Source organism: Chlorella variabilis, assembly GCF_000147415.1.
Source record: "Chlorella variabilis unplaced genomic scaffold CHLNCscaffold_10, whole genome shotgun sequence".
NCBI classification, from domain to species: domain Eukaryota; kingdom Viridiplantae; phylum Chlorophyta; class Trebouxiophyceae; order Chlorellales; family Chlorellaceae; genus Chlorella; species Chlorella variabilis.
Genome location: NW_005435078.1, coordinates 715,998 through 739,904, shown reverse-complemented (window position 1 = coordinate 739,904; position 23,907 = coordinate 715,998). Strand labels below are relative to the sequence as shown.

At 67.7% G+C, this 23,907-nt stretch overlaps 4 protein-coding genes across 4 annotated transcripts; all 4 read left to right on the top strand.

The window, feature by feature from the left end:
• Window positions 1–844: 844 nt before the first annotated feature.
• Window positions 845–4,801, top strand: CHLNCDRAFT_133896 (hypothetical protein; the record flags this gene model as incomplete). Its single annotated transcript, XM_005847711.1, has 10 exons — window positions 845–1,096; window positions 1,224–1,539; window positions 1,741–2,273; window positions 2,300–2,374; window positions 2,472–2,573; window positions 2,782–3,042; window positions 3,130–3,454; window positions 3,692–4,011; window positions 4,113–4,589; window positions 4,760–4,801. The coding sequence occupies 10 exons, from the start codon at window positions 845–847 to the stop codon at window positions 4,799–4,801; spliced, it is 2,703 nt and encodes a 900-aa protein (XP_005847773.1).
• Window positions 4,802–5,761: 960 nt separating this feature from the next.
• On the top strand, window positions 5,762–7,946 carry CHLNCDRAFT_133895 (hypothetical protein; the record flags this gene model as incomplete). Its single annotated transcript, XM_005847710.1, has 7 exons — window positions 5,762–5,895; window positions 6,066–6,172; window positions 6,284–6,382; window positions 6,663–6,743; window positions 6,889–7,017; window positions 7,208–7,338; window positions 7,566–7,946. 7 exons carry the CDS (start codon window positions 5,762–5,764, stop codon window positions 7,944–7,946), a joined length of 1,062 nt encoding a protein of 353 aa, XP_005847772.1.
• Window positions 7,947–13,697: 5,751 nt separating this feature from the next.
• CHLNCDRAFT_133893 (hypothetical protein) lies at window positions 13,698–18,100 on the top strand (the record flags this gene model as incomplete). Its single annotated transcript, XM_005847709.1, has 10 exons — window positions 13,698–13,802; window positions 13,942–14,252; window positions 14,451–14,653; window positions 14,918–15,102; window positions 15,338–15,404; window positions 15,619–15,862; window positions 16,050–16,611; window positions 16,741–17,124; window positions 17,275–17,394; window positions 17,690–18,100. The coding sequence occupies 10 exons, from the start codon at window positions 13,698–13,700 to the stop codon at window positions 18,098–18,100; spliced, it is 2,592 nt and encodes an 863-aa protein (XP_005847771.1).
• Window positions 18,101–21,444: 3,344 nt separating this feature from the next.
• Window positions 21,445–23,818, top strand: CHLNCDRAFT_133891 (hypothetical protein; the record flags this gene model as incomplete). Its single annotated transcript, XM_005847708.1, has 7 exons — window positions 21,445–21,539; window positions 21,651–21,833; window positions 22,069–22,194; window positions 22,398–22,542; window positions 22,807–22,918; window positions 23,122–23,199; window positions 23,697–23,818. 7 exons carry the CDS (start codon window positions 21,445–21,447, stop codon window positions 23,816–23,818), a joined length of 861 nt encoding a protein of 286 aa, XP_005847770.1.
• Between the last annotated feature and the right edge of the window lie 89 nt (window positions 23,819–23,907).

The following is a 23,907-nucleotide window of genomic DNA, read 5'->3' as shown; positions in this document are numbered from 1 at the left end:
TACCAGCCATCGCTTACTTCTTAGCGACTGAATCCGTGTCCCCCCGTTTCTATGATCAATTATAGAGCTGATTGGCGCGTCGAAGTGGCTTCTCGAGAACATCCCGCCACGCAGCATGCAGGACGCGCTTCTTATGGGCAGGGCAGGCCTCACCGCGCGTCAGCCCGTTTGTACACTCATTGGGCTCTTGTATTGTACACTCATTGGGCTCTTGAAAAGCGGGCCAACAAGCCCTACAAGTGTGCAGCGAGCTCCCACCACCTGTCAGTTAGCGCAAAACCGCCTGAAAACCAACTTCACTCGCGACCCCCGTGCCTTGATCGCATTGAAATAGTGTTAGAAAAGGTCTGGACGCACGGGCGGACCGGGAAACGCCTCCCTGCAGCTTGGCATTTTTGAATGGCGCCCTGCAGCTGGCGCCCACAGACTCTTGACTACCCCCTCTGCAGAATGCTCTCCTCACGCTAGTGGTATAGACGATTACAGTCATGCTAACAAATCATTTAGCACTCTTGTCACCGACAGGGCCGGCCACTGCCCTCCCCGGTCCAGCACTTAGGCAACGTGAGCCGTTGCCGGCGCCGTTGCCGCATGCTGCTGCTGCAGCCCAGCTCCACCCATCAGTCTTCTTCTGCTCTCTCCACCGCAGGCAGGCAGCTTTCCCTGAATAGCCGGGTTGCACAGGAGCAGGGCGCAGCCCCCGACTTGGCTTCAAGTGCGAGCCGCTGCCCCGCCCTCGTCTGGTTCCCATACGACAGCCCTCCCCACTCACGTTTGTGCCACGCCTTCTGTTCTGTCTGCAGTGCAACACGGAGGTTATCGCGTAGGCGCCTCTGTCTACGACATGACCCATCGGACCTCACGTGGTTACGGCACAATCAGCAGGCGTGGGGAGCCTTGTGACGATGGCACACCGCGGTGGCATGTGCATTGGGAGCACCCACGCGAAGGACAACGCGACAAAGCCATAGCTGAGACGTACCTGGAGCTGCCGCTCGTGCACCACAAGGAGCGCGTCCCGCCAGCTGGACTAGGTCAGCGGATCCAGGTGGTGCTGGGCACGCACAGGCGTGCACTGGGCACAATCGTTGCAAAGGTAGGCTCATGCGCGCTGCTGCCATTGCCCCTATGCCTTGGCCAGCAATGCAGCTGGCATCCCCTCCTGCGCACCAGCTCCTGCTGCGTCCTGCCAACCAGCTGCTGCCCCCTCACCTGCTACCCAGAGCGGCGAGGGCTGGACGTGCGAGCTGGAGGGCCAGAAGATCCGCCACAACTTCAAAGGCGCCTACCTGCATGCAATGGGGCAGCCAGCTGATGGGAAGACGCTGCAGCTGCCAGAGGTGGTGGAGCTTGTTACCGCCCTGCCCCTGAAAGAGGTGTATGACTGGCTGTCTGATCACCAGCTCAACCAGGCCGCACCTGTGGATCTGCGCCGAGTGAAGCCCGACTCGGCATTGCTGGAAGAGGTGTTCCTCGGCACGCGTCCTGTGCAAGGGCTTGCTGATGCTGAGGTGCGGGCTCTACACTATGCAGTTCCAGGTGCGCCTCCTTGTCCAGGGTTGTGGGGGCCGGAGGACAACAAGCTGTACCAGTGTCTCTTGCTCTCCCCGCCATGCCCCAGCCCAAACATACCGCCACTTTCCATACCTGGATGCAGCCCTCCACGTTGCTGGGCAGCCCGGTGCTGGTATGTCAACGGCAACGGCTGATGATGTCGGCACCATCCGGAGCGGCCTGCAGAAGAAAGCGGCGAGCAAGTGGACGCTCAGTATGTCTGCTCCCATGCATCCAAGTGCAGCTGCCCGTACACGCTGGAGTTCCGGCATGCGGCTGGCAGCGAGGGGGTGAGCGTGTGGCAAACAGCGCCCCACCAGTTCCATGACCCCACCAGCGCCGACAGCCAGGCCCAGCTCCACATGCACCCCCGCCTGGAGTCGATGGCCACCGTGATGATCGAGAGTAGCGCCAAGCCCACGTCCATCTGCACACGGCTGAACAACATGGTGCATGATCCGGCCGACCCGCTGGGCCTCGGGGCCGGGACTACTGGGCTGAAGCACTTCAGCAGCGCCCGTGTCAACATCATCCCGCGGCAGATCTATGTGCTGATGAGGAATTTGCGGCGTGCTCAAGGCTTGGGCCTCACCAGCGACGTGCAGGCGATGGTGGCTCTGATTGATGAGCTGAGAAGGGAGGGCTCTGTGCTGTTCTACCAGCCCTACAAACAGGCTGGCAGGCGCAGCGGGGAGCAGCCGCTGGTGATTGTGATGCAAGTGCCCTTGCGCGCATGCTGGACCAGTTTGGGCGGCGGCTGGTGTCCATGGACGCCACGTTTGGCGTCAACAAATACGGCTACCCACTCTACGCGCTGGTGGTGAGCCTGTAGCCTAGCAGCCAGGCTGGGCTGTGTATGCAGCCACACCGGCGCGCACCAGGGCTGTAGCAACCTCACCTGATCCTGGTACTTGCAGGTGCAAGATGAGAGCGGGCGCGGGGTGCCGGTCAGCTTCATGGTGTGCAGCTCGGATACGGCGGAGGTGGTGGAGCACTTCCTGCGCACATCAATGGAAGGGGTGAGTGCCAGAGGATAGAGGGATGCGTTGGGCAGGCAGCAGTCCGCTGCCAGCCCCGCTGCCTGCCCTGCTGCTGCCATCCTGCCACTGCTGCCGTGCTGCTGCCAGCCTGCCACTGGGCTGCCGGCCTGCCACTGCCAGCCCTGCTGCTGCCAGCCTGCTGCTGCCTCATGCTGTCACCCCCACCTCCCAAACCACCAATGAGCAGGCACAGGCGGCAGGGGATGGCACCTTCAAGTACAAGTGCATCATGATCGACAAGTCGAAGACGGAGATTGCAGCGGTAGACCAGCTGGTGTCCACCGGGCATGCCGAAGGATACCTGCTCTGCTACTTCCACTTCCTGCCAGATTGGGAACGCTTCCTCAGCAGCGGCGACGCGGCTGTGCCTAAGGCTGAGCGGCACCGTATCATGCTGGCGCTGGCTCGCCTAGCCCACATGCAAGACCAAGCGCCGTTCAAACAAGAGGTGGGCAGCAACGCAGCGCATGGCCAGCAATCTACAGCTGCTCGCCCACTCACTACTTGCATGCGCCACTGCCCTGCGCCCCCGCAGCTGGCCCTCTTCATCTTGAGCAACAGCCAGCAGCACCTCCTGGTGGCGCAGCGCATGCAGAACAGCTGGGTGCCGTGCGCCGAGAAGTGGGCGTGGTGGGGGCGGCTGGACGTGCTGCACCTGCAGTGCAACACAAACAACCTCGGGGAGCGCAACTTTGGCCTCATCAAGTACACCGACCTGGACCGCAGGGCGCAGCTGACGCTGCACGAGCTGCTGCTGGCGCTGCTCACCAAGACAGTGCCCCGCAACATCCAGAAGCGCGCCCACATGCTGGCGGGGCGGGTGACCAGCACAAGCAGCAGCGCGAGCAAAGGGCAGCACTGTGGGTGCAAAAGCTGGTGGAACGCGGTGCGGTGGTGCCAGCAGCGGATAGCAGCACCCCAGGGCTCACGCTGGTGCAGCAAGGAGAAGATGCGCCGCCCGTGCACTCGTGTGTGGGCGATCTCAGCTGCTCCTGCGGCTACAGTGGTGAGTGGAAAGAGCCAGGGTCGGGTCAATGCATTGCAATGTCTGCGGTACGATGCCTGCCCACCTCCCCCATCGGCTGCCCATGGCGCAGTGGAGCATGTGTGCGTCCACATGCGGGCAGCCGCTGAGGTCGTCGGCTACACACACAAGCTGCGGCTGGAGACGGCAGCGCACCTGGTGGAGGCTGGGCTGATTCAGGTGGACGAGGTGACAGGCATCTGCACCACCTCCACGCTGGCCGACATCACCAAGGCGGTGCACTGCCAGCCGCACGAGGGTGCCTGCACCTGCCACGGCCAAGCCCAGCACGGCATCTGCTGCCACTTGCTGGTTGCCGCGAAGCTGCCATTCTTTGTGGGAGCAGAGCTGCCGATGGTGGTGCAGCTGGCAACGCCAGAAGACGCATCTGAGGTAAGTGCATGGCGGGCAGGGGCCAAGGGAGGGATCAGCAGGAATGAGCAGGAGGGTTCGCAGCCGCAGCCAAGCCCCCAACCCAATGTGCTGTCATGCAGCGCATTTTGATTAAGGGGCGCATCTTCCAGCAGCCCACCAGCGAGCCGTTGGGCGACGACTGGGGGCAGGAGCTGCGCATGCTTACCCGCGTGCGGCAGACAAGTGCCACAGCCATCAAACAAGTGGTTACCAATGTCGACGACACCACAGCAGCAACACGTGCCGACCTGAACTACGTCGGCCGCACAGTGGCAGATCTGCCGGAGGGGGAGGAGAAGCAGGCTCTGTGTCAAGCCGTGAAAGACCTGCGGAGCAAGGCGGAGGAGATGCGCCAGGCGGCACGCTTGGAGCCCACCAAGGTGCGAGCCGGCAAGCAAGCGCGGAGGAAGCAGGGACGCAATGAGCAGGACAGGCTCACCCGCACGCTGCTGACCCGCAAGCACACGAACAGCTTGCCCCTGGCACAGCAGACAGCGGCAGCAGAGCGCAGCAACCCCTTGCCCACCCTGCGCCAGAAGGACAAGTCGGCAATGAAGGTGAGGGGCTGGGAAGTCAAATGGCGGCAACATCGTGGCTGTGGCGGAGGGCCCGCCCTTGGGTAAACATGCTGCATACTTGCCTGTCCGTGCAGATGCGCGGTCCCACGGTGCCTGGCAATAGAAATGGTACCACACTCCGCAACAACGGCTCGCATCATCGGGTGCAGAAAAAGCGCCGCACAGAGGCGGCAGTGGGGGCGGCGGTGTAGCGGCGGCCATTCCTGCGCATCGGAGGCAACAATTCAGCGTTCGCTGAAGCGCAGACACCTGCTAGGGAGGCTCCTGCAGAGCTGGCGGCTCAGCAAGCATTCCAGGTTTCAAGTATGTGGCGTTGTCAGGGCGCCTGTTCACTTCACATCACCCAGTACGCACCTGGTAACATTTTGGGGAGCGTGCACGCAAGGAGAGAGGGTGAAAGAGGCTGGGCCCACCATCAGCCATTGCTGGCACGCTCAGGTGCGCGCCATTGGCGCCGGTGGCACCATCAGGGCACGAGGAAATGTATGTAGGCCACGGGAGAGGGCGGGAGGGATGTGGAAGAGGCGAGCACAGGGCTCCGCAATTGCCAATTGCTTGTGTGAGCCCCTTGGGCGCCACACAGGGCGTCGAATGAACCCATTGTGAGTGCTGGGGGGTGGGGTATGAGAGCCGCAAGCGGGCATTCATGCATCTGGCCACCTGGGCCTTACTGGGGCCTGGGTGGAAGGGGCAGTGGTGCGACACCTGTGATTCATGGAACACAGGTTGTGGTGCTTCTCTTGGGATTAAACATCGCCCCTGTCGCAATTCAGAGCATCCCAGGTGGAGCACAGCAAGGGGGAAGCCCCGCTGAGGCCAAACCCCTTCGTGCGGCTTCGCACACGGGCCCCAGGTGCGTGGGTGGGGTGTCTCTGCGATCGGCAGCATGCGCTGCTGCACATGGCCACCGCCAACTAGTTCCGACGGCGCCCCGGTGCCGGCGGCGCTCCCACCCGCCCGCTCGTGGCACGCCGGCCAGCAGCGTGCACGCAGCAGCCCTGCCTGCCTCCTGCCTTGAGCAGACTCCATACCATGTCAGCAGCGCTGCAGAATGCGCCTTCCCAAAGCCCAGCAACTTATGCGCACATCGTCAGTGCGATTTGCAGGCACACAGGCCGTGCAGGCCTGCGAGCAACTCATCCGCCGGCGCCATGCAGCAGATGAACAAGTGGCATGAGCTGGAGGACGATGCCTCGCGGGCCACCATCATCGTGCAGAAGCTGACCAGCCACAAGGAGGAGCTGCGGGAGAGCCTGCCGCGCGGCACGGAGCCCATGCCGCGCAGGTGTGTGTGTGTGTGGCGTGAGCGCCTAGGCACATGCCACGGGACTCGAGTGCTGCCTCCTCCTATTTGTGTGGTGTAGACAATGCTAAAGTGCGCACATGCATGATGGGGGAGCCTCCGGCCCTGGCGGTGCCACCTGATGGTACCGCCTGACTGTCCCGCTCCTGCAGCGAGCTGCACTACTGCAACGGCCTGGCGTTCACGTTTGTGCGGAAGCTGGGCGCCGGCATCAGCTTCGAGGCGGGCCACGGCTTTGTGATCCGAAAGATATACACCGGTGCGGCCTGTGTGTGACACGTGTGTGTGACACGTGTGTGTGTGTGTGTGTGTGTAGGTGTGCGCATTTCTGGCCACCACACTCTCCCAACCGGCTCCCCTGCGTCTGCAGGCGAGCGCCAGGGGCGCCCCACCTGGACTTGGTCCGCCCCGCTCTTCCTCACAGTCACCGCCGCGGGGCTGGGCCTGACGCTGGGGTACACAGAGATAGGTGGGGCCGCGCTGCTGCGCCCGCTGCTGCGCCCGCTGCTGCCTGCGGCCGCTGCCCGCTGCTGCACCCGCCGCTGCCTGCGGCAGCTGCGGTGGGCGCCACGACGTGCACTCCTCTCGTTCGCCCGGCGCCCCGCCCCTCACGCAGCCCCCTGCTCCTGCTGGTATGGCCGTCGCCGCCACGGTTTAGCTCTGCCTGTCCCTATGTCCCCTTCACCCTGCCCACCCTCACAACCCCACATCCCCACACTCTCAACCGGCCCACCCCTTGCCCTGCTCAGACTCCATCATTGTACTGGACACCCCCGAGGCGGTACAGTCCTTCACCAAGAGCCAGTGGGCAGTGGACACAGACCTCACGGGTGGGAGCGTGCTGCCTTCCTCGCTCCACTGTGGCGCGCTGTGCCATGCTGTGCCACGCTCGCCTGGGCTTCGCCGCGCTGCTCCTCGCCGCGCCCACGCCGGCCCTCGCCTCGTCTCCCCGCGTGCGCGCTGCGCTGCGCGCAGGCGCGGCGGGCGGCGCGGTGGGCGCGCACCTGCCCGCGACCGCCGCCAACATGAGCAACATGAGGGTGAGCGACAAGACCTTCACCTACTCCATCACCAAAGGAGTCATCCTGGATGTGTCGATGACGGGTTGGTGTGCGGGTGGCAGGGCGAGCCGGCGAGTGGGAGATGGCCGCCGGGGCAAGGGGGGCACGGGGCGCAAGCCCTCCCCCTGCTTGCACCCCCCCAGCCCAGTGCACACCACGCTTGCACGCCAGCGACATCAGTCCCAATACCCGCGTACGCCCACACCCAGCAGCTGCCCCCCCCCTCCCTGCAGGTCTCAACTATGCTACTGACCCCGCCATGAACCGGGGCTTCTACGGCGGCAACGCCTCGCCCCAGTCCATCCTGGATGGCGCCACGGAGCCGCCGGAGCCGATGCAGGAGCTGTATGCTGTGTTGGACAAGGTGGGGGCGGGCAGGGTGGGAGCGGGCCGGCGCGGGGTCTCAGACAGGCGTGGGCTGGGATTGGGGACCTGCTGGGCGTCTGGGGGACCTGAGTGGGCTCTGATGAGGTCTCAGGGGTGGCATGCAGCAGCTCCAGCGGCTCCCGCCTGTGGCTACCTCGTCTGCGTGCTCCCACCGCGCGCTTTCCACCTCTGTCCAGTCTCAGCATTCAGCCTCGCTGCCTGCAGGTGCTGAACGAGTACTATGACTCTGTGGAGGGGCAGGCAGAGCTGCAGACGCAGATGCAGACACAGGTGGAGTATGCCAGCGTCGGGCAGGTCAGCATAGACGTGGCGGGGCCGGCGTCGGCGTCGGCGCCACGGGCGGAGTATGCCAGCGTCGGGCAGGTCAGCATAGACGTGGCGGGGCCGGCGTCGGCGGCGGCGCCACGGGCGGCGGCCGTGCCGGCGGCGGCGGCTGGCGGCGGCGGGGAGCCGCGTGCGGCGGTGGCGGACGAGGGCGGCGAGATCTCGCCCGCGCAGGAGCAGCCGGAGCCGGCGGCAGCTGGCGATGTGGTGCCTGCTGGCGGCGCGCCTGAGAAGGAAGAGAAGGAAGACAAAGCCGATTGATTGGTGCCGGCCAGTAGCTTGACCAGCCTGGTGGTAGAGCGTGCATGCGGCTGCTGCGGTGTGTGGGCCTGCCCAGGCCTTCCCCATGTCCTCGTGTGTAGCACGCTGCCTTTACCCTACTGTTTACCCGATGGCTTCATGCCATCTGTATGCCACTCGTTGTGTTTGTAAATCCCCCTCCTGGTTGGCTGCGGCCAACGACGTCAGCTCTCGGGCGGCGGCCGTAGGCGGGGGCGGGAAGCTGCTGCCAGGTGCCCAGTACCAACAGCGGTGGCTTACAAGAGGAGCCCCAGGCGTCTCTGAGCTCGTCCAACCCGGGCCATGGCGCGCAGGGAGGAGGGTTGGCCCTGGCATCATCCTGCTAGCCCCAGCTCAGCAGGGGCCAGTTGGCATTGCATTCCCGCTGCCCATGCCGCACCCATTGATTTCTCTTCTCACCCTCTCCCTAGCTAGCTCGCGGCAGCGCAAACCAGCCTAGTCTCTGTCGCTCTAAGACCACGCAGCTGATTCGAGGTGGGAGTGTGGTGCACCGCTGGGCCGCCTGAGGGCCCACATGACTGCATATGGGTCCCTGCAGCGCCTGTGAGGCGCTGGGGCGATCCGCTGAGGGCGTTGGGCGGCTTGGCTCCAAGTCTGCGACCGGCACGCGCCGGCAGCGGCTGGGCAGGTCCCGTTGCCAGCGCATTGCCTGCTGTCCCACCTCCCCGGATCACTCCGCGCCCAGCGGCAGCTTGCAGCGAGTTCCCACCCTGACCTAGGCCAAACCGCCGGCGGCTCTCTGTTTGCAGCCCCACTGCCCCAGTTTTCACGAGGCCAACGTGCCGGGCTCCCCGGGCAGCGGCAAGCCCCGCACTAGCGCGCAGCACCTGCAGTAGTAGGCGGGCGAGGCCTTGCGGGAAGAGCAATGCAGCTTGAAGACCGGCCCCTGGAGCTGGAGGAGAGCGAGCTGTTCGACGAGGAGGAGGACATGAGGCCGGCCGGCGGACCGCCGTCGTCGCAGCTGCACGCGCTGGGTGGAGCGGCAGGAGCACACCCGAACCAAGCCGGCGAGTCCGATTCCGACGACGACGGAATCGTGCTGGAGCTGGAGTCAGATTGCAGCAGCTCAGGTGGGCAGCAGAGCCTGGGCCAGGGTTCCGTGCAGGCCGTCGGGCACATGGCCTCCCTGACCCGTTGCGTTTTTGCCGCCGTGTGGAAGGCCTCGTTTGGTTTGAACGGCGCATTTGAAGCTCTTCGCTCCCGGCCTGGCATGCAGATGCGGAGGATGCGGTGGAGGAGGAGCTGGCGAGCAGGATAGAATCGCTGCAGTCCAGCCTAGAAAACGCGGCGCCGGTGCAGGACCAAGGTGGGTGCAGGGCCAACCAACCGCGCTTGCGCCGCAGCCTGCGATATGCTTCCGGGCAGAGCCGTGCGCCTCCGGCAGCATGGCCAGCCTGCTGCTGGCTGCTGCTGGCAGCAGCAAGGCCACTTGCGGCGAAGAGGCGCTGCCCAGCGCGCTGCAGCGATGACTTCACCTGCCTGACGTTGTGGCCATCCCCGCCCCTCCCTTGCCATCGCTGCAGCGCTGGGCACGTCCCACTCCAGCCAGGTGGGCAGCCTCAAGTCGTTTGGCGGCGTCAGCTTCAAGGGCAAGCGGCTGTTTGGGTCGGAAGGGGACCTGGCGACCTCGATGCCAGTGCGCAGCACGGCTCCCATGGTGGCGGGGCGACGCAAGGTGGCGCCGGTGACCAACAAGCAGACGTGCAACCTGGTGCGCTGCTTGATTGAAGGAGCTGGCCCGCCGCCTGCTTGACTGCCTGCCGCCTGCTGCGGCGTGTCTGCACTGCCCTGCACAGCTATGCATAGCTGGATGGTCGGGCAGCAGCTAGTGGGCGGCCGCGCCACCTGGCGTGCACAGCTGCCTGCTGGCGCAGCACCTGGCGGCTGCCAGCTTCCGGCGGTTGCCCCGCCGGCGCAAGGCCTGCCCACGACTGCCCCGCCGGCTTCCTGCGGTTGCATGCGGGGCCTCTGGCGTCGCCGCAGTCACCGCCAAACACCAGCCGTTGCTTTCTGCTGTGCTGCTGGGCTTGCCACGCCGTGCCTGACCCACCCGTGCCTGCCTGTGCCTGCCCGCCTGCCCCGCCTCGCCTGCAGGGCACCTCCATGCCCATCAGCATCCCCATGATGCAGCGGCGCAGCTCCTCCACAGACCTGCTGGAGGCGGGGGAGGGCGCGCCGCGCGGCCAGCGCGCCGCCGCCGCCACCTTTGTGCCGCCCCACATGCTGCACCGGCAGGAGTCGGCGGAGTTTGGGGGGCTGATCCCGGCGCCCGGCGCGGAGCTGGGGCTGTCGCCCTCGGCCTCCGCCAAGCGCGAGAAGCTGCTGGCGCGCAACGCCATCCTGCGCAGCACGGGCTTCATCGAGGTGCAGCACCCGCCCGTCATAGGTGGGTGTGGCTGCCGCCCGCCTGCCTGGCCCCGCCCGGCCCGGCCCAGCCGGCCGGCCCCTGGCTGGCTGAGCAGGCGCAGCGGCGCTGGGTGCTGGCTGGCGCTGGGTATGTGTGTTTGTGGAGAGCACGCTGGGAAGAGGTGCTGCAGCGGCCGGCAGCAAGCACAGCAGCGCCCTGGCAGCAGCTTGCAGCGCTGGCTGGCCTGGCAGGCGCCCTCCTGGGGCTGTGGCTTCTTGGCTGGCCAGCCTGCCTCGCCGCTGTCGCGCCCCACGGCCCACCCCCGCCTAGCTCACCCCCCACGCCTGCCTGTCCACCTGCCCCGCCCCCTGTGTGCCCCCGCAGGCGAGGTGCTGGACCCTGTGAAGGACCAGCTGCTGGCTGGGGCAGCAGACTCCGCCGCTGGCGCGGTGGCGGTGCCGGCGGCGCGACCCGACCCGCGCGCCACACCCCGCTCCTCCCTCACCCAGCTGCTGGGCACGTCCAAGTGAGCGGCGCGCGGCGGGCGCAGGTGGCGCTCCACACAGGAGCACCCCACCACCCCAAAATGCACATGTATGCTACGGGAGGCGTGTGCCGCAGCCCGCGCCAGGCCGGCCGCCTCCCGCGAAAAGAAACAGCGCAAATACTGAACTTGGTCTTTCCACTGCAATCGACAGCCCCCGTGCTATGCCTGCGCCTGCCCGTCTGGTGGGCGTGGCCCATCCGCTGTGCAGCCCTGGCCCGGAGGCCGGGCCGGCCGCACACTTTTTCCCCAAGGTTTTCTTTGCGGCCAGTGGACCCACGCTAGTAGTGCTTGTAGCTTGCCGCCGGCTCTGTGGCCCCCCTGCCCTTTGCCCGAGGCGCTGTTGCCCACAACAAACGCCACCCTGTGTGCTAGCGAGAGTACAGCGCCCCAGTCCTCACCCGCCCCTCCCCTGTCCCGCGTGCGAGTGTGTTGGCACGCCCCCTCCCCGCCGTCCCTGTGTGTACCTGCCCCCACACGTTTGCCCATGATAGGCGTGCCCTCCGCCGCTGGCCCCCCTTCCCAGGCAGCCGCGGCAGCGAGCACCTGCGCAGCATGCCCCTCCCCCTCCCTGATTCCTTTGATGTCCCCCTTTCATTCCCCCCGATAGCAGTCCTTCCCGGCTCACTTCTTCCCTTTTCTTCAGCTTAGGCCTCACCTGTCCATGCTCCGCATCCTGAAGACCCTCCCCTCCCCTTTAGCCTTAGCAACAAGTAGGCTACGCCGGAGTGCCCGCTGCGCCCCTCGTGGGCCAGCGGTGCGCGCTGCGCCCCCACAACCTCATGCACCCCCCGCTGCCGTTCTTCCAGTGTTCCTGCTGCGCACCGTGTGCCTCTTTTGAGGAGCCTTCCCGCCAGCCGCGGGCGGCTTGCCCTTTTTACCCCTGTGAATAGCAGACCCCACTGTAAGCTGGCATTGTCGCTTTGTGAGAGGGCAGGGATGTGTGGCAGCTACTTGGATGAGTTGCTGCCTGCGGCGGCGGCGGCGGCGTTAGGGCAAGCGGGCGCCGACTGCTTTTCCCGCCATTTTGGGTTGGCGGCTGCCGGCCCAGGCAGCGGCAGCACGCTGCCTCAGGGTGGTATGCAATCCAATCACTACATTTTGAAGGCTCTGGCGCGTTGGCTGTGCCAGGGATCATCGGGAAGCCAAGCGTCTGCCTTGAAGGCACAGCCTGTGGGCTCGCGCAACCCTGTGTGATTGCTCTGTCCTTATCCTTTAATGATCAAGGCCTACACCCACCATCTCCGCCGCTGCCGGGAGCTCCACGACACAGGCATTAAGGCTGCGGTTGTCGGAGGCGTGCAGGAGGCGGTCCCCGCGCCTCGCGGCGCTCCCCGTGGTGAGTGCAGTGCTGCTGCGGGAGGGCCAGGCTTGCGTAAGAGCTGCTCGCTGGGGATGTCGCATCCCCACGCATGTCTGCGATGCGACATGCTGGTTGATGCGGGAGCCCGGCTAGGCATTCCACGAGCTTTAGAATGGTGCGTTCGATGGCAGAGCGGCTGGCCAGCGGAGGCGGTGTGGTTCCCAGCGGTCCCCGCCACCAAGGGCCGCACACGCACCGTGGCGGGCCGCAGGCAACCACACAGCCTCTGTTGTTCTCAGCAGCTCAGGGGAGTGCACATTTGCCGGCACCATCCAACTTCAGAACACTTTTGCAGTTCGCCCTGGGCTCTTTTCTCGAAACCTGCCCCTGCGCGTGGCCGCTACCCGCGCGCGGGCGCTGCGTAGAGGCTGTTTTCGGCTTCAACGCTTAGCTGGGCAGCCAGCCCGTGTCTGGTCCTTCTCTTGTGCTAGCGCTTTCGCCAACACACTTCCTGGGTGTGTATAGGCTCAGTAGCTGTGGCTGGCAGCAGTGAAGCGCGGCTGCGAAAACCGGCCTGCGCAAAGCGGCACCTGCTGCACTCGGCTTCCTTGTTCACGTGGGCGGCTGCTGGCCGTGCTTCCTGCTTTTCTAGTCCCTGAGGCTCCCTTGGGTGCTGCACAGACTCCCACAACATGCCGCCCGCATGGTTGAACCTGAAGTCAGCCCTGGGGCTGCCTGGGCCTCCCCGCCGCTCCGAGATCTCTGTGCATAGTATTTTGGGCTGTCGAAGGGTCCGCGCCCCCTCAACCACCTGCCAACTCGGCCCGCCGCGTGTCTGTCGTCGCCTGCTTTCCCTCACCGCTGCGCTCGGGGCCGCCCACCCACATTTGCTGGCAGCCTTTTCTCGCCCCTGTGCCTGCCCACCCGCACCCCAGCGGCTGCACACCCATTCCCACCCACCCCTGCATGTCGGTAGCGATTTACGCGCCCTCGTGCTGCTGAGCGGCCCGCCCCTCCTTTGCCCAGGCCCCTGTGAGTTGCTGGGCTTGGTACAGGCCCGCAGCTGGGGCCCCGGGGCGCTGCGCCCTTTTGAACCGCATTCGCCTGTCGGGCGCCCCCCGTGCCCCGCGGCAGCAGCTGAAGCATCACAATGGAACGCGGGATGGGTTCCGGCAGCGGAGGGTGGGCATGGGTGGAGAGGATGGCTGGATGGCATGTCTAACAAAATATGCTGGCCGCTTGCAGGCTGCATCGGGTGCTCTGAACCCACGAGACCCTTATAGCCAGCGATCGAAGACATTTGCAGGTGCGTTGGGAGCCGTATGCCGCAGCCTGCCCTCAGCTGCGGCCGGGGAGGGCCGCGGGGGATGTCAGTTTGAAAACGAGGGCTCAGGCGCACGGCCCCCGCGCTCACCCGAGGCTGCTGGATGGATGGAGGGTCGGCTGCCGCCTGGACGCGCCGACATGGTGCCCACATGCCGCCGCCCACATGCCGCCGCATCCCTTGTGCCTTGCAGCATGCCCAAGCGCTCGGCCGCTGACGCCCACCTGGCGGCGGTGGTGCCTGGACCCAAGGTGGACGGCGCAATGAAGAGCCGCAGCGGGCGCACCGTCAAGCCCAAGGTGTGGGGCGCTTCCGCTGGGCCGCCCGCCGCCATTCAACCGTCCTGGAATGGCACCCGCCTGCGGCCACCCAGCCCCTCGCTCCCTCCCTCGCCTCGAACCCAACACCCCTCCCGCCTGCCCTCGTCCCTGCCTGCAGGTGTGGGACGACGGCACGCTGGCCGCCCCGCTGGCCGGCCTCAGGGACGACGCTGGGGAGCCGTCGCCCGGCGGCGAGCGCGGCGGCCCCGCCTCGGACGCCGCCGACCCCGACTTCAGCCTGCTCGCGGAGCAGGCGGCGCACGCGCACAGCGACAGCGCAGGCCGCGGCAGCACGGGCGCCCGCGGCAGCGGCGGCGTGCCCTCCCAGCAGGACCTGCAGCAGCAGCAGCAGCAGCACCACCAGCACCACGAGGGCGACCACGAGGAGGAGGTGGACGGCTACTCAGATGACAGCCCCCGCGTCTCGCTGTGAGGCGCCCCTCCCGCCGCGCCTTGCGTTGGCTTGCCTCCTGCTGTGGCCTGCCCTCGCCCTGCCCTGCCTGCACCGGGCCGCATCGGCCCAGCCGCGCGCTGCGCCGGCATGGCCCCAGCATGCACCGCGCCGCCCCCGGCGCCGCCGTCGACCTGAAGGCCTTGCCCCCCTGCCGCTGTCCTGCCCTGCCGCAGGGACGGCTCCCAGGGCGGCGGCTCCACCGGCCGCGCCCGCTCGGGCTCGGTGGGGCGCGACGAGCACGGCAAGTTCACGAGCGGGCCTCGGCCGCGGGGCAGCCGCGGCGGCACGCGCGGCGCGCGCAGCGAGGGCGGCGGCGGCATCTTCAAGATGGCCGCGGTGGAGGTGCTGCGCCTGGAGAAGCGCCTCATGTCCACAGGTGGGCGGCGGCAGCGCCGCGGGGCGCGGCCGGGGCTGCTCGGCCGAGCCATGCCGCCGGGCCGGGCCGGCAGGCCGGCCGCCGGGCAGGCAGAGGCGGCAGCGGCTGCGCGGCCGGCGGCGCAGCAGGCAGCCCGCCAGGCGGTGCCCCGCCTCTGCGCCTCACCTCGTCGCTCCACGCGCCCAAACCCGCACGCCTCCACGCCGCTCGCGCCACCCGTGCTCGCCCCCCCCCCATCCCCTCCCCACGCACGCACGCGCGCAGGCGAGATTGCTCGCGTGGCGCTCAAGCGCGGCCTCATCAAGTGCACCGGCAAGACGCCCGAGGCCACCATGGCCTCCGCACTCTACACCGACATCAAGCGCAAGGAGGGGCAGTCCATCTTCATCCGCCCCCACGAGGGCCTGTTTGGGCTGCGCGAGTGGATCGAGCAGGGGGTGGCCTTCCAGGTGAGAGGAGGTGCATGCCGCGCTGCGCTGCGCTGCGCTGAGCTTGGCAGCTGTCTGCCGGCCGCCCGGCCGGCCGGCCTGCACGGGGCCGGCGCTGCTTGCCCAGCCGCCTCGCCGCTGCCCTCCCTGCCCCGCTCCTGCCTGGACGCCTGCTGCCGCAGCCGGGCCTGCTCGCCCCGCCCCGCGCGGCCTCCCGTACCGCCCGCCGAGGTCCGTGCCGTACCGCCTGCCGCAGGACGAGTTTGCTGAGGAGATGGCCAAGCGGGCGCGCGCCGCCTTTGGCGCCTTTGTGGGCATGCCGGGTGCGCCCCCTGCCCCTCCCCTGCCTGCCCCTGCCTGCCCCTGCTTGCCCCCCGTTCTCCCCGCTCGGGGCGCTGCATCACTCTGCGTGCACCATGCCTGCTGCCTTGCGTGCCGCGCTCCCTGCTCCCCCGCTCCGGCTGCCTCAAGGCGCCCCTCTCAGCCCGCCGCCTCCCCGGTGCTGCCCCGCGCGTTGCGCCCGCCCCTTGGATGCAGGCATGCCGCCGCTCGTGCCCCCCATGGTGGACAGCGAGGGCGTGCCCATCTCCGCGCCCTACCCGCCTATGATGCCCTTCCCAGGCATGCCGGGCATGCCGGGCATGGCGCTGCCCATGCCGCTCGTGCCGGGCGTGGCGCCGCCGGCGGCCGCCGCGGCCGCCGCCGCCGCCGCGGCCGCCGCCGGCGACGACTCCCCCGACGGCCTCATGGAGCTGCTGTCTGCGGCGGAGGAGCTGCACAAGTGAGCGGGCGGAGCGTGGCCTCAACAGCAGAGGCGATGTTAGCGACCTGGGCCAGCAGGCAGCAGCTCGGGCACAGGGCCTGGCTCCAGTGTGGCCCTGTGCTGTGCTGTGCTTCCTGCAGTGCTCCCTGCCACCCTGGGCGGCCCTCACACCCGGCCCCCTCCTCCGCCCCGCCCCCGCCTGCAGGTCTTCGTCCAAGGATGCGCAGGATGGCGATGTGAAGTACGAGGCAGATGGCACCCCGATCCCAGCGGCCGCGCCAAAGCGCGCGGCCACGCCCGCCGCCGTCGAGGCGCCCGGCGGGTCGCAGCCTGCCATGCAGGCGCCCGAGGCAGCCAGTGCCGCACCCATGGATGTGGAGCGGCCTGCCGGCAGCGAGGGCCAGCAGGCGGTGGCGGCGGCGGCGGCGGCAGGGGCGGCGCCGCCTCCGGGCGAGGGCTCGGAGCAGGCGACGGCGGTGCCCGCGGGCGACGGCTCCGCCATCCACAGCCACAGCCACAGCCAGAGCCAGAGCCAGGCGGAGCGCAGTGCAGCGGATGTGCAGGCGCGGGCAGAGGAGGAGGAGGAGGAGGAGGAGGAGGATGAAGACGATGCCGCCGCCATGCTGGCAGCGGTGGCAGAGGCGGCGGCAGGCGCGCCCTCCTCGCGCCCCTCCCCCGAGGCTGAGCTGGCGGCGGCCGCAGCTCTGCGTCACGCCTTCCCCGGCTTCCCTCCCGCGGAGGGCGGCGCGCCGTTCGGCGGCATGCAGGTGTGTGTGCAGCCGCCCGTTGCCTGGCGAGGCGGTGCCAAGGCTGCTTGCTTGTCCGCCCCGCGCCTGCCTTTTGTTGCCTCCCTCTCAGAACACCTTGCCGCGCTTTCCTCCTCTACCCTGCTGCAGTACCCTCCCTACGGCTACCCTCCCTACGGGTACTACCCTCCCTACATGTACGGTCCTGCAGCCGCCGCGGCAGGCCTGCCCCCGCTGCCCAAGCAGCAGCAGCGCAAGGGCGGCGGCGTGGTGGCCGCCGCGTTTGCCGAGGCCGACGCCGCCGCGGCCGACGCCGCCGCCGAGCTGGCCGCGGCCGGCAGCAGCGGCAGCGGCAGCCTGGACCTCACGGTGCGCGGCAGCAGCCGGCCGTTTGCGGCGCTGGCCGCGGCCGGCGGCGGCGGCGGCGGCGGCGGCCGCGCCGGCTCAGCGGCGGCGCTGGCGGCTGCCATGGAGGCGGGAGGGCAGGAGCAGGTCAACATCCTTAACCTGCCGCTGCCCGAGGTGGAGCCTCAGGTGTGTGTGTGGGGGGGGGAGGGGCACACACAGCTGCCTGCTGGCTGGCTGCTGGCTGGCTGGCTGCTGGCTGGCTGCAAATGCGGCGCCGCGCCCAGGCCTTGAACGGTTGCTGACCTGCACACGCCGCCGCCGCCGCCGCTGCTGCAGGGCGCCGCGGGGCCGCCCGCCGCGCCGCCCACGGCTGCCGAGCTGGAGCCTGCGCGGCTCAAGGAGGCGGAGGCTCAAGTGATGCGGCTGGAGAAGGAGCTGGGCACCAGCCACCCAGAGGTGAGGCCCGGCAGGGGACGCCGGCGGGGAGGCGGGGGCTGCGGGCTGGGCCCGTCTGGCGCTGCCGCCTGCCTGCCTGCCTGCCTGCCTGCCTGCCTGCCTGCCTGCTGCTGCGGCGGCCGCCGCCGCTGCTCGGCGTGAGTGGCTGCTCGGCTGCGGAGCCGGCGGGTGTGTGGTGCAGAGGGGGGTGGGTGGGTGGAGCTGCCTTCCTGTCTTGCTTCCCTGCCCTGAACCCTGCCCTGAACCCGCTGCGCCCCTTGCCTGCCCCCTCCCTCCCCTCCCCGCTGCCCCGCAGGTGGGCAAGGCCTACCTCTCCCTCTCCCGCCTCTACCTGGCGGGCTGCGAGGAGAGCAGCAGCAAGCAGCTGGCGGTGGCGGCGCTGAGCCGGTCCTGGGAGATACTCAACGTGTGCCAGCTGGCGCTCAAGCGGCAGCCCACCTGCGGCTCCTCCTTCACATACCTCATGGACAAGATTCGGTCGGCGGAGCTGCAGAGACCGGCGGCGGCGGCGGCGGCGGCGGCGGCCGGCGGCACGCCCGCCGCCGCGCCGCAGGCGCCGCCGCATGCGGCCGCGGCGCCCGAGCAGCAGCGGCCGGTGGGGGAGCCAGCGGCCCACGGCGACGCAGCGCACGTGGCCTTGCACCACAGCCCCGCGGCGGCCGCGCCGCCTGCTGCCGCGCTCGCCGCCACGGCGGCGGCGCACTGAGGCCCGCCCCGGCCGCCCTTGCCCTCCTCAGCACTCTTGTGTACCAACCCGACCCCTTGCCCCTCCCCCTCCTTTGACAACGAATGAATGCCTGTGTTCCGCGGCGGGGCGGCGCGCCTGCCGGGGGTCACGCCAAGGGGCCGCGCCCCTCGGCAGCGCCGCCGCTGCCCCGCCCTCCTGGCCTCTACCGCACCGCCTCTCTCTCCTGCCTGCCTGCCTTCTTTCCAGGGACCGTGCCGCGGCCCAAAGATGCACCCCATGCGGCCCCGCCCCTCACGCCCCGCCCACCCGCCTTTTCTTTCACCATTTTGCTGGCGTGGGGACTGGCCGTCACGCCCGACCGATACAGACTGGGGACTTTCTTGCTCTGCTTTTTGGCCACCTTTGCCGCCACGCCGCAAGGCCTCTGTACCTTAGCCCATAGCGCCCTGGCCTTTCTTCATGCTGAAGAGAGCCGGCCCCGAGACTCTCAACCCGCCAACAGCTGATCTCACCCTTCCAAGCGCCTTTTTGCTGCCCGGGGTTGCAACGCCTGACACCGGCACCGCACGCAGTGCAGCGCCTCCCCTGTTCGCGCTGCCGCCGTTCATTCCTGCTCGGCGCGCGCACAACGCAGCCGAAACTGCCGCTCTGGCGGGGCTTATGTAATGATGAAGAGGACGGGCTGGCCTCTCTCTGAGAGGCTTGAGTCAGGAGCAGGCAGTGCCCAGCTGGGGCACTGCAGGGGCTGCCCCAGACCCGTCTTCCGGTGCCGTGCCCGCCCCGCCACCGCCAAGGCAGACACACACCCGCCCTGCCAACAGCAGCGGAGGGCGTGCATGTTGCAGTCAAGTTGCAACAGGAGGCGGTGGCCACACAACATTCCAACAGTGAGTCCCCGGCAGGGGCAGAGGAAGGGAGAGGGAAGCCATGGTGTGGTGCAAAAAGGCGGCGCGGGTCCAGAAGGTTCCGGCCGGCCTGTTTTGTCTTTGTGTGAGAGCGGGGAGCCTCGTGAGAGCGCTGGGGTGACTGCCGAGCGCTGGTCGCAGCGGCAGGATCCTTCTCCTTCGGGCGGGGCTGGGGCGGCGGGCGCCTGTTATTACACAGGGGCACTCCAGCACAAAGGGAGAGAAAAGATGATCTTGTCAGGGCATCGAGGCTCCTTATATAGTCTGGCTGCTAGCCAGCTGTCGGCAAAAAACCGAACGGGCGAGGGAAAATCTGTGACAGGTGGGTGAAAAGTCAGTCTGCTGATATGAAAATATCTGCAGGCTGTTTGAATATCCGCGGGCGCGCTTTGATTGATTCGATCGTTCGAAAAAGTAAAATTTGTGGGTTGGGAATTGGGAATTGGGGTGGCAGGGGAGCTGTTCTGCTGTCACAGCTGTGGTTCCCCCCACCAAACGAAGCTGGTGCCCTCACCAGCAATGCACTTAGCGGCGGCGGCGAATGGCTCAGTGCCGCTAGCATCGCCACCTCTTGCAGCCGCTTGTACCTCTGCCTCACCCTCATCACTCGTCAGCATCCTCTGCCAGGTAGGCCCGAGCCACAGAGGGCCTCGCGGTAGCCTCCCAGGTGTTGGCGGGGCGGTCGTCGGGCTGGCTGTCAGCAGCCAGGTAGAGGCGCAGGTCGTGGACCAGCAAACTCAACTTCTCAAGCTTCCGGGTGATTGAGTCGACTGGATCATTGGTGCTGTTACGTAGCACCTTGGCAGGTGTGGCAGTTGGAAGGATAGGTGTGGCGGGGGCCTCCTTGCCCCACGCGGACGGGTGCCCGCTGACGGCGGCAGCAACTCCGCCAAGGAACGTGTCCTCAAAATACTCCCCTTCGGCCACTGCTGCTTCAAAGGTCTCAGGACGGCGAGTCTTCACAAAGCTCTGCACGTCCTCTCTCAGACCACTCATGAAGAAGTGCCACAAGGTGGACTGTAGATTGGGGTCCTGGGAGTGCCGCACGAGGGTGCACAGCGCGTCGGCGTAGTCACGCACACTCTCCTTCTCTCCCTGCACCCGCTTGGTCAGGGCTGCCAGCATCCTGCTGGGCTCCAGTCCAAAACGTCCAATCAAAACTTTCTTGAAGCGGAGCCAAGTCATGGGCTCCTGAATGTTGTACCAGTCCAGCGCCTTCCCTTTCAGATGGAGGCCGGCGAACGCCATGGCCTGGGCGTCGCTCCAGCTGTAGAGGCCCTTCGCGCTCTCAACCGTGCGGATGAAGGTCTCTGGATTCTCCTTTGCAGAACCGGAGAACTTTGAGACAGCCACCTGCATGTTGAACGTGGGTTGGCAGGGCGCCCGCGCTTCTGCTGAGGGTGCGGTGGTAGGCATGTGGTGGCGGCGCTGTCTCGGAAGAGCTCGGAGGGCGTCCTGATCGCTTCACACGGTTACTTTGGGGTCGTGCAGGGCACAGCAACCACGCACTTTCCCCGATTCGGCGCCAGCAAAAAGGCGGCGCGGGTCCAGAAGGTTCCGGCCGGCCTGTTTTGTCTTTGTGTGAGAGCGGGGAGCCTCGTGAGAGCGCTGGGGTGACTGCCGAGCGCTGGTCGCAGCGGCAGGATCCTTCTCCTTCGGGCGGGGCTGGGGCGGCGGGCGCCTGTTATTACACAGGGGCACTCCAGCACAAAGGGAGAGAAAAGATGATCTTGTCAGGGCATCGAGGCTCCTTATATAGTCTGGCTGCTAGCCAGCTGTCGGCAAAAAACCGAACGGGCGAGGGAAAATCTGTGACAGGTGGGTGAAAAGTCAGTCTGCTGATATGAAAATATCTGCAGGCTGTTTGAATATCCGCGGGCGCGCTTTGATTGATTCGATCGTTCGAAAAAGTAAAATTTGTGGGTTGGGAATTGGGAATTGGGGTGGCAGGGGAGCTGTTCTGCTGTCACAGCTGGCCAGTCCACGTGACCAGAGCCACCTCAGAAGTTGATGCAAGGATTCACGCTTTATGGGTGATCACTTGACTCCCCCACTGTGCCCACATCGGGAAGCAGCAATTCGGACTCTAGGGGACTCGCCCCGCTGTACACGGTGCCCTGCCACAACAGGTTTGCCGTCCAGTGAGTATTCCTGCATTCCGGGGCTCGTGGAGGGCCCCAAAACGCATGGTTCGTGCTGGGGAGCCCCATTTTGGTGCGCAGCACCCGTGCGACAGTGGATGGCCGTGAGGGCAGACTGCCCCCGGCCGGTGGGCGGCTGCCTGGCCTCTTTGCCAGCGCCTTTACCGGCCGCAGCAGCTTATTATTGCTCCGGGAGCTGGATGGCGCCGCCCCAGAGCGCCCTGCAGCCCTCCCTTCATCAGTACCTCTCTTGTACTCCGCCGTGCCTCGTCCCCGCAGCGGACGCAGGACAGCACCCCTCCACGCCTGTGACGCCATGAGGACCCCCAGGCTAAGCCCAGTTGCCAGGCTGGGCTTCCTCCTGCTGGCCATGGCCTCCCTGTGCACCGCCAAGGCGGCCAAGCGTCCGCCGTCCCCGCCGCCACGGCCCCGCCCGCCGCCGCCGAACCCCCGCCCATTTCCTCCGAGCCCCCGCCCGCCGTCGCCATCGCCCCCGCCCCCGCACCCCTCCCCACCCCCCAGCCCGCCCTCCACGCTGAACCCCCGCTCCCTCTACACCGCCGGCAATGCCATCTACTGGGCAGACGGCACACGCTTCTCCGGGCGTGGGGTGAACGCTCACGACGCGCGTTCTTGCGTGGCCTGCGTGGGGCGGCAGAACATGACTGAAGTGAGGCGCCGCATCGACTTTGCCATCACATCCATGTGAGCCGCCAGCGGTGCGGGAAGCAGAAGCAGGGAATGGGTGGGGCGACAGCGGGGGCGGCTGGTGCGGCAGCCCGGCAACGCCTGCCCAGGCCGGCAGCTGGCAGCGGCCCCTACCTGCTGCACGCCGGCCAAGGGCTCCACGCCTATCTCCCTGCCTGGCCGCCCGGCCTCCTCCCCCCGCCCAGTGCCCTACCTCCCCCAGCCATCCACGCCTCCCTCCCGCTCCATGCAGGTGCTACCCCAACTGCAACCTGGATGCTGCCTACCTGGCAGACATCGACGCCCTGCTGGGGTACATAGGCGCCACCTACCCGCGCGTCCAACTGCTGCTCAGCGCATGGGCCAGCAAGCTGGCCTGGTGAGGGGCGCGGCCGGCTGTGCTGCCTGCGCTGCGACGTTCGTGTGCCTGACAGCCTGACAGCCTGGCCGCTCCCAGTGCGCTGGTGGCAAGCGACCCCGCCCTGCCAGCCTGCCTGCTGTCGCGCCGCTTTCCAATTAGGCATCAGCTCAGGGCGGAGGCAACCGAGCCTGCGCGCCTCCCCTCCTGCTGGGCCTGCGCAGGGGCCAGACCACGCTGGGCTGGCCCACCGCCACCACCAATGCGCGCTGGCAGCAGGTGGTGTCGGCTGTGGGGCACCACCCGCACGTGTGGTTTGGGGTGGTGAACGAGCCAGAGTACAACTTCAATGGCGGGCAGGATGCGCAGGTGGGCACTGCATCATCAGAGGTACTGCAGGAGATGTACCGCATGTACCGCAGGGCAGGGCAGGCACGGGCAGAGAAGCTCGCCCCGATGCTGCCCTGCTGGAAGCCAGCCGCCTGCCCCTCCGATATGCTTGTGCTGTATACATGATGGAGAGAAGGCAGCGGGCCGCCAGTCGGCGAGGGCGGGGCGCAGCGCTGCCTTGAGTTTGTGTGCCATTCAGTCCCGCTGAGCGCCGCCGTTCCTGTCCCGTTCCCCCTGGCTGAGGGCCGTCAGGTGTGGCAGGCCATGAATTCTGCTGTGGCCGCCATCCGCGAGCAGGAGGCAGCCCTGGGGCAGCCACCACACATCGTGACGGTGCAGGGCACGCGGGCCTGGGGTGAGCGCGGGCGCGGTGTGCGTGTGGTGGTGGCGATGGTGGTGCGGTGCAGGTGCTGCTGCTTCACAGTGAGATGGCAAGGTGCATGGGCTGGGCCTGTGGGCTTGCATCGCAGCCTGCTGAGCATGCTTTGCGTGGCGCCCAAGCTGCCGCGTGCCTGCCGTACCGTGCCTGCCGCTCAACCGCCTCCTTCTCCCCTCCAGGCCGCACCCTTGCCTACTATCTCACCAACCCCATCACCGCGGGGCAGGGTATCAACGTGGTCTACGAGACTCATGCCTGTGAGCGCTGCGGCTGGGGTGGCCGCCCGTCTCCGGCCGCTGAAAGCCTGTGCACGCGCGTGGCCACGTCAGGCCGGCAACCCCCCTCATGCCGTGCCTGCTCACCGCCGCCGCTGCTCCGCCCGTGCCAGCCTGGATCCCCCACGGCTGCAGACAACCCCCAGTCCGAGTTCCAGAGCCTGTTCGTGGTCCCCTCGGAAACGCTTCCCATCGTGATCGGGGAGTTTGGGCCGTTTGATGGGATTCATTCATTCAGCACACAGACCGGCCGCCTCTTGCTCGAGGGCGGCCCACTTTGGCCTGGGCAGCCCGGGCCGCCCTCCCCCCCGGGCGCATGTTCGGTGTTGGAGGGGTGTGCCCAGCGATAGGGGGCCCCTGAAGGCATGCGCCGAGGCCGGGAAGCGTGGTTCGGCGCTGCTGCACGCTTGGCGACTTGAACAGAACCGCGTGCCGCCGAGCTGCGGCCGCAGTTTCCGGCCCACGGTCTACGGCCGCAGCCACGGGACTCGGCGGCACGGCGTTTGGGCCCAAGCTTGCTGCCGGCGCCGCCGTGCCCGGGGGGCAGCGCGGCGGCGGCGGCACGCTGCGACGCCCCCGTGCTGCCGAGCTGCGGCCGTAGTTTCCTGCCAGAAGCCCACGGCCACAGCCACGGGACTCGGCGGCACGGCGTTTCGGTCCACGGCTTGCTGCCGCTGCCGCCGCCGCAGG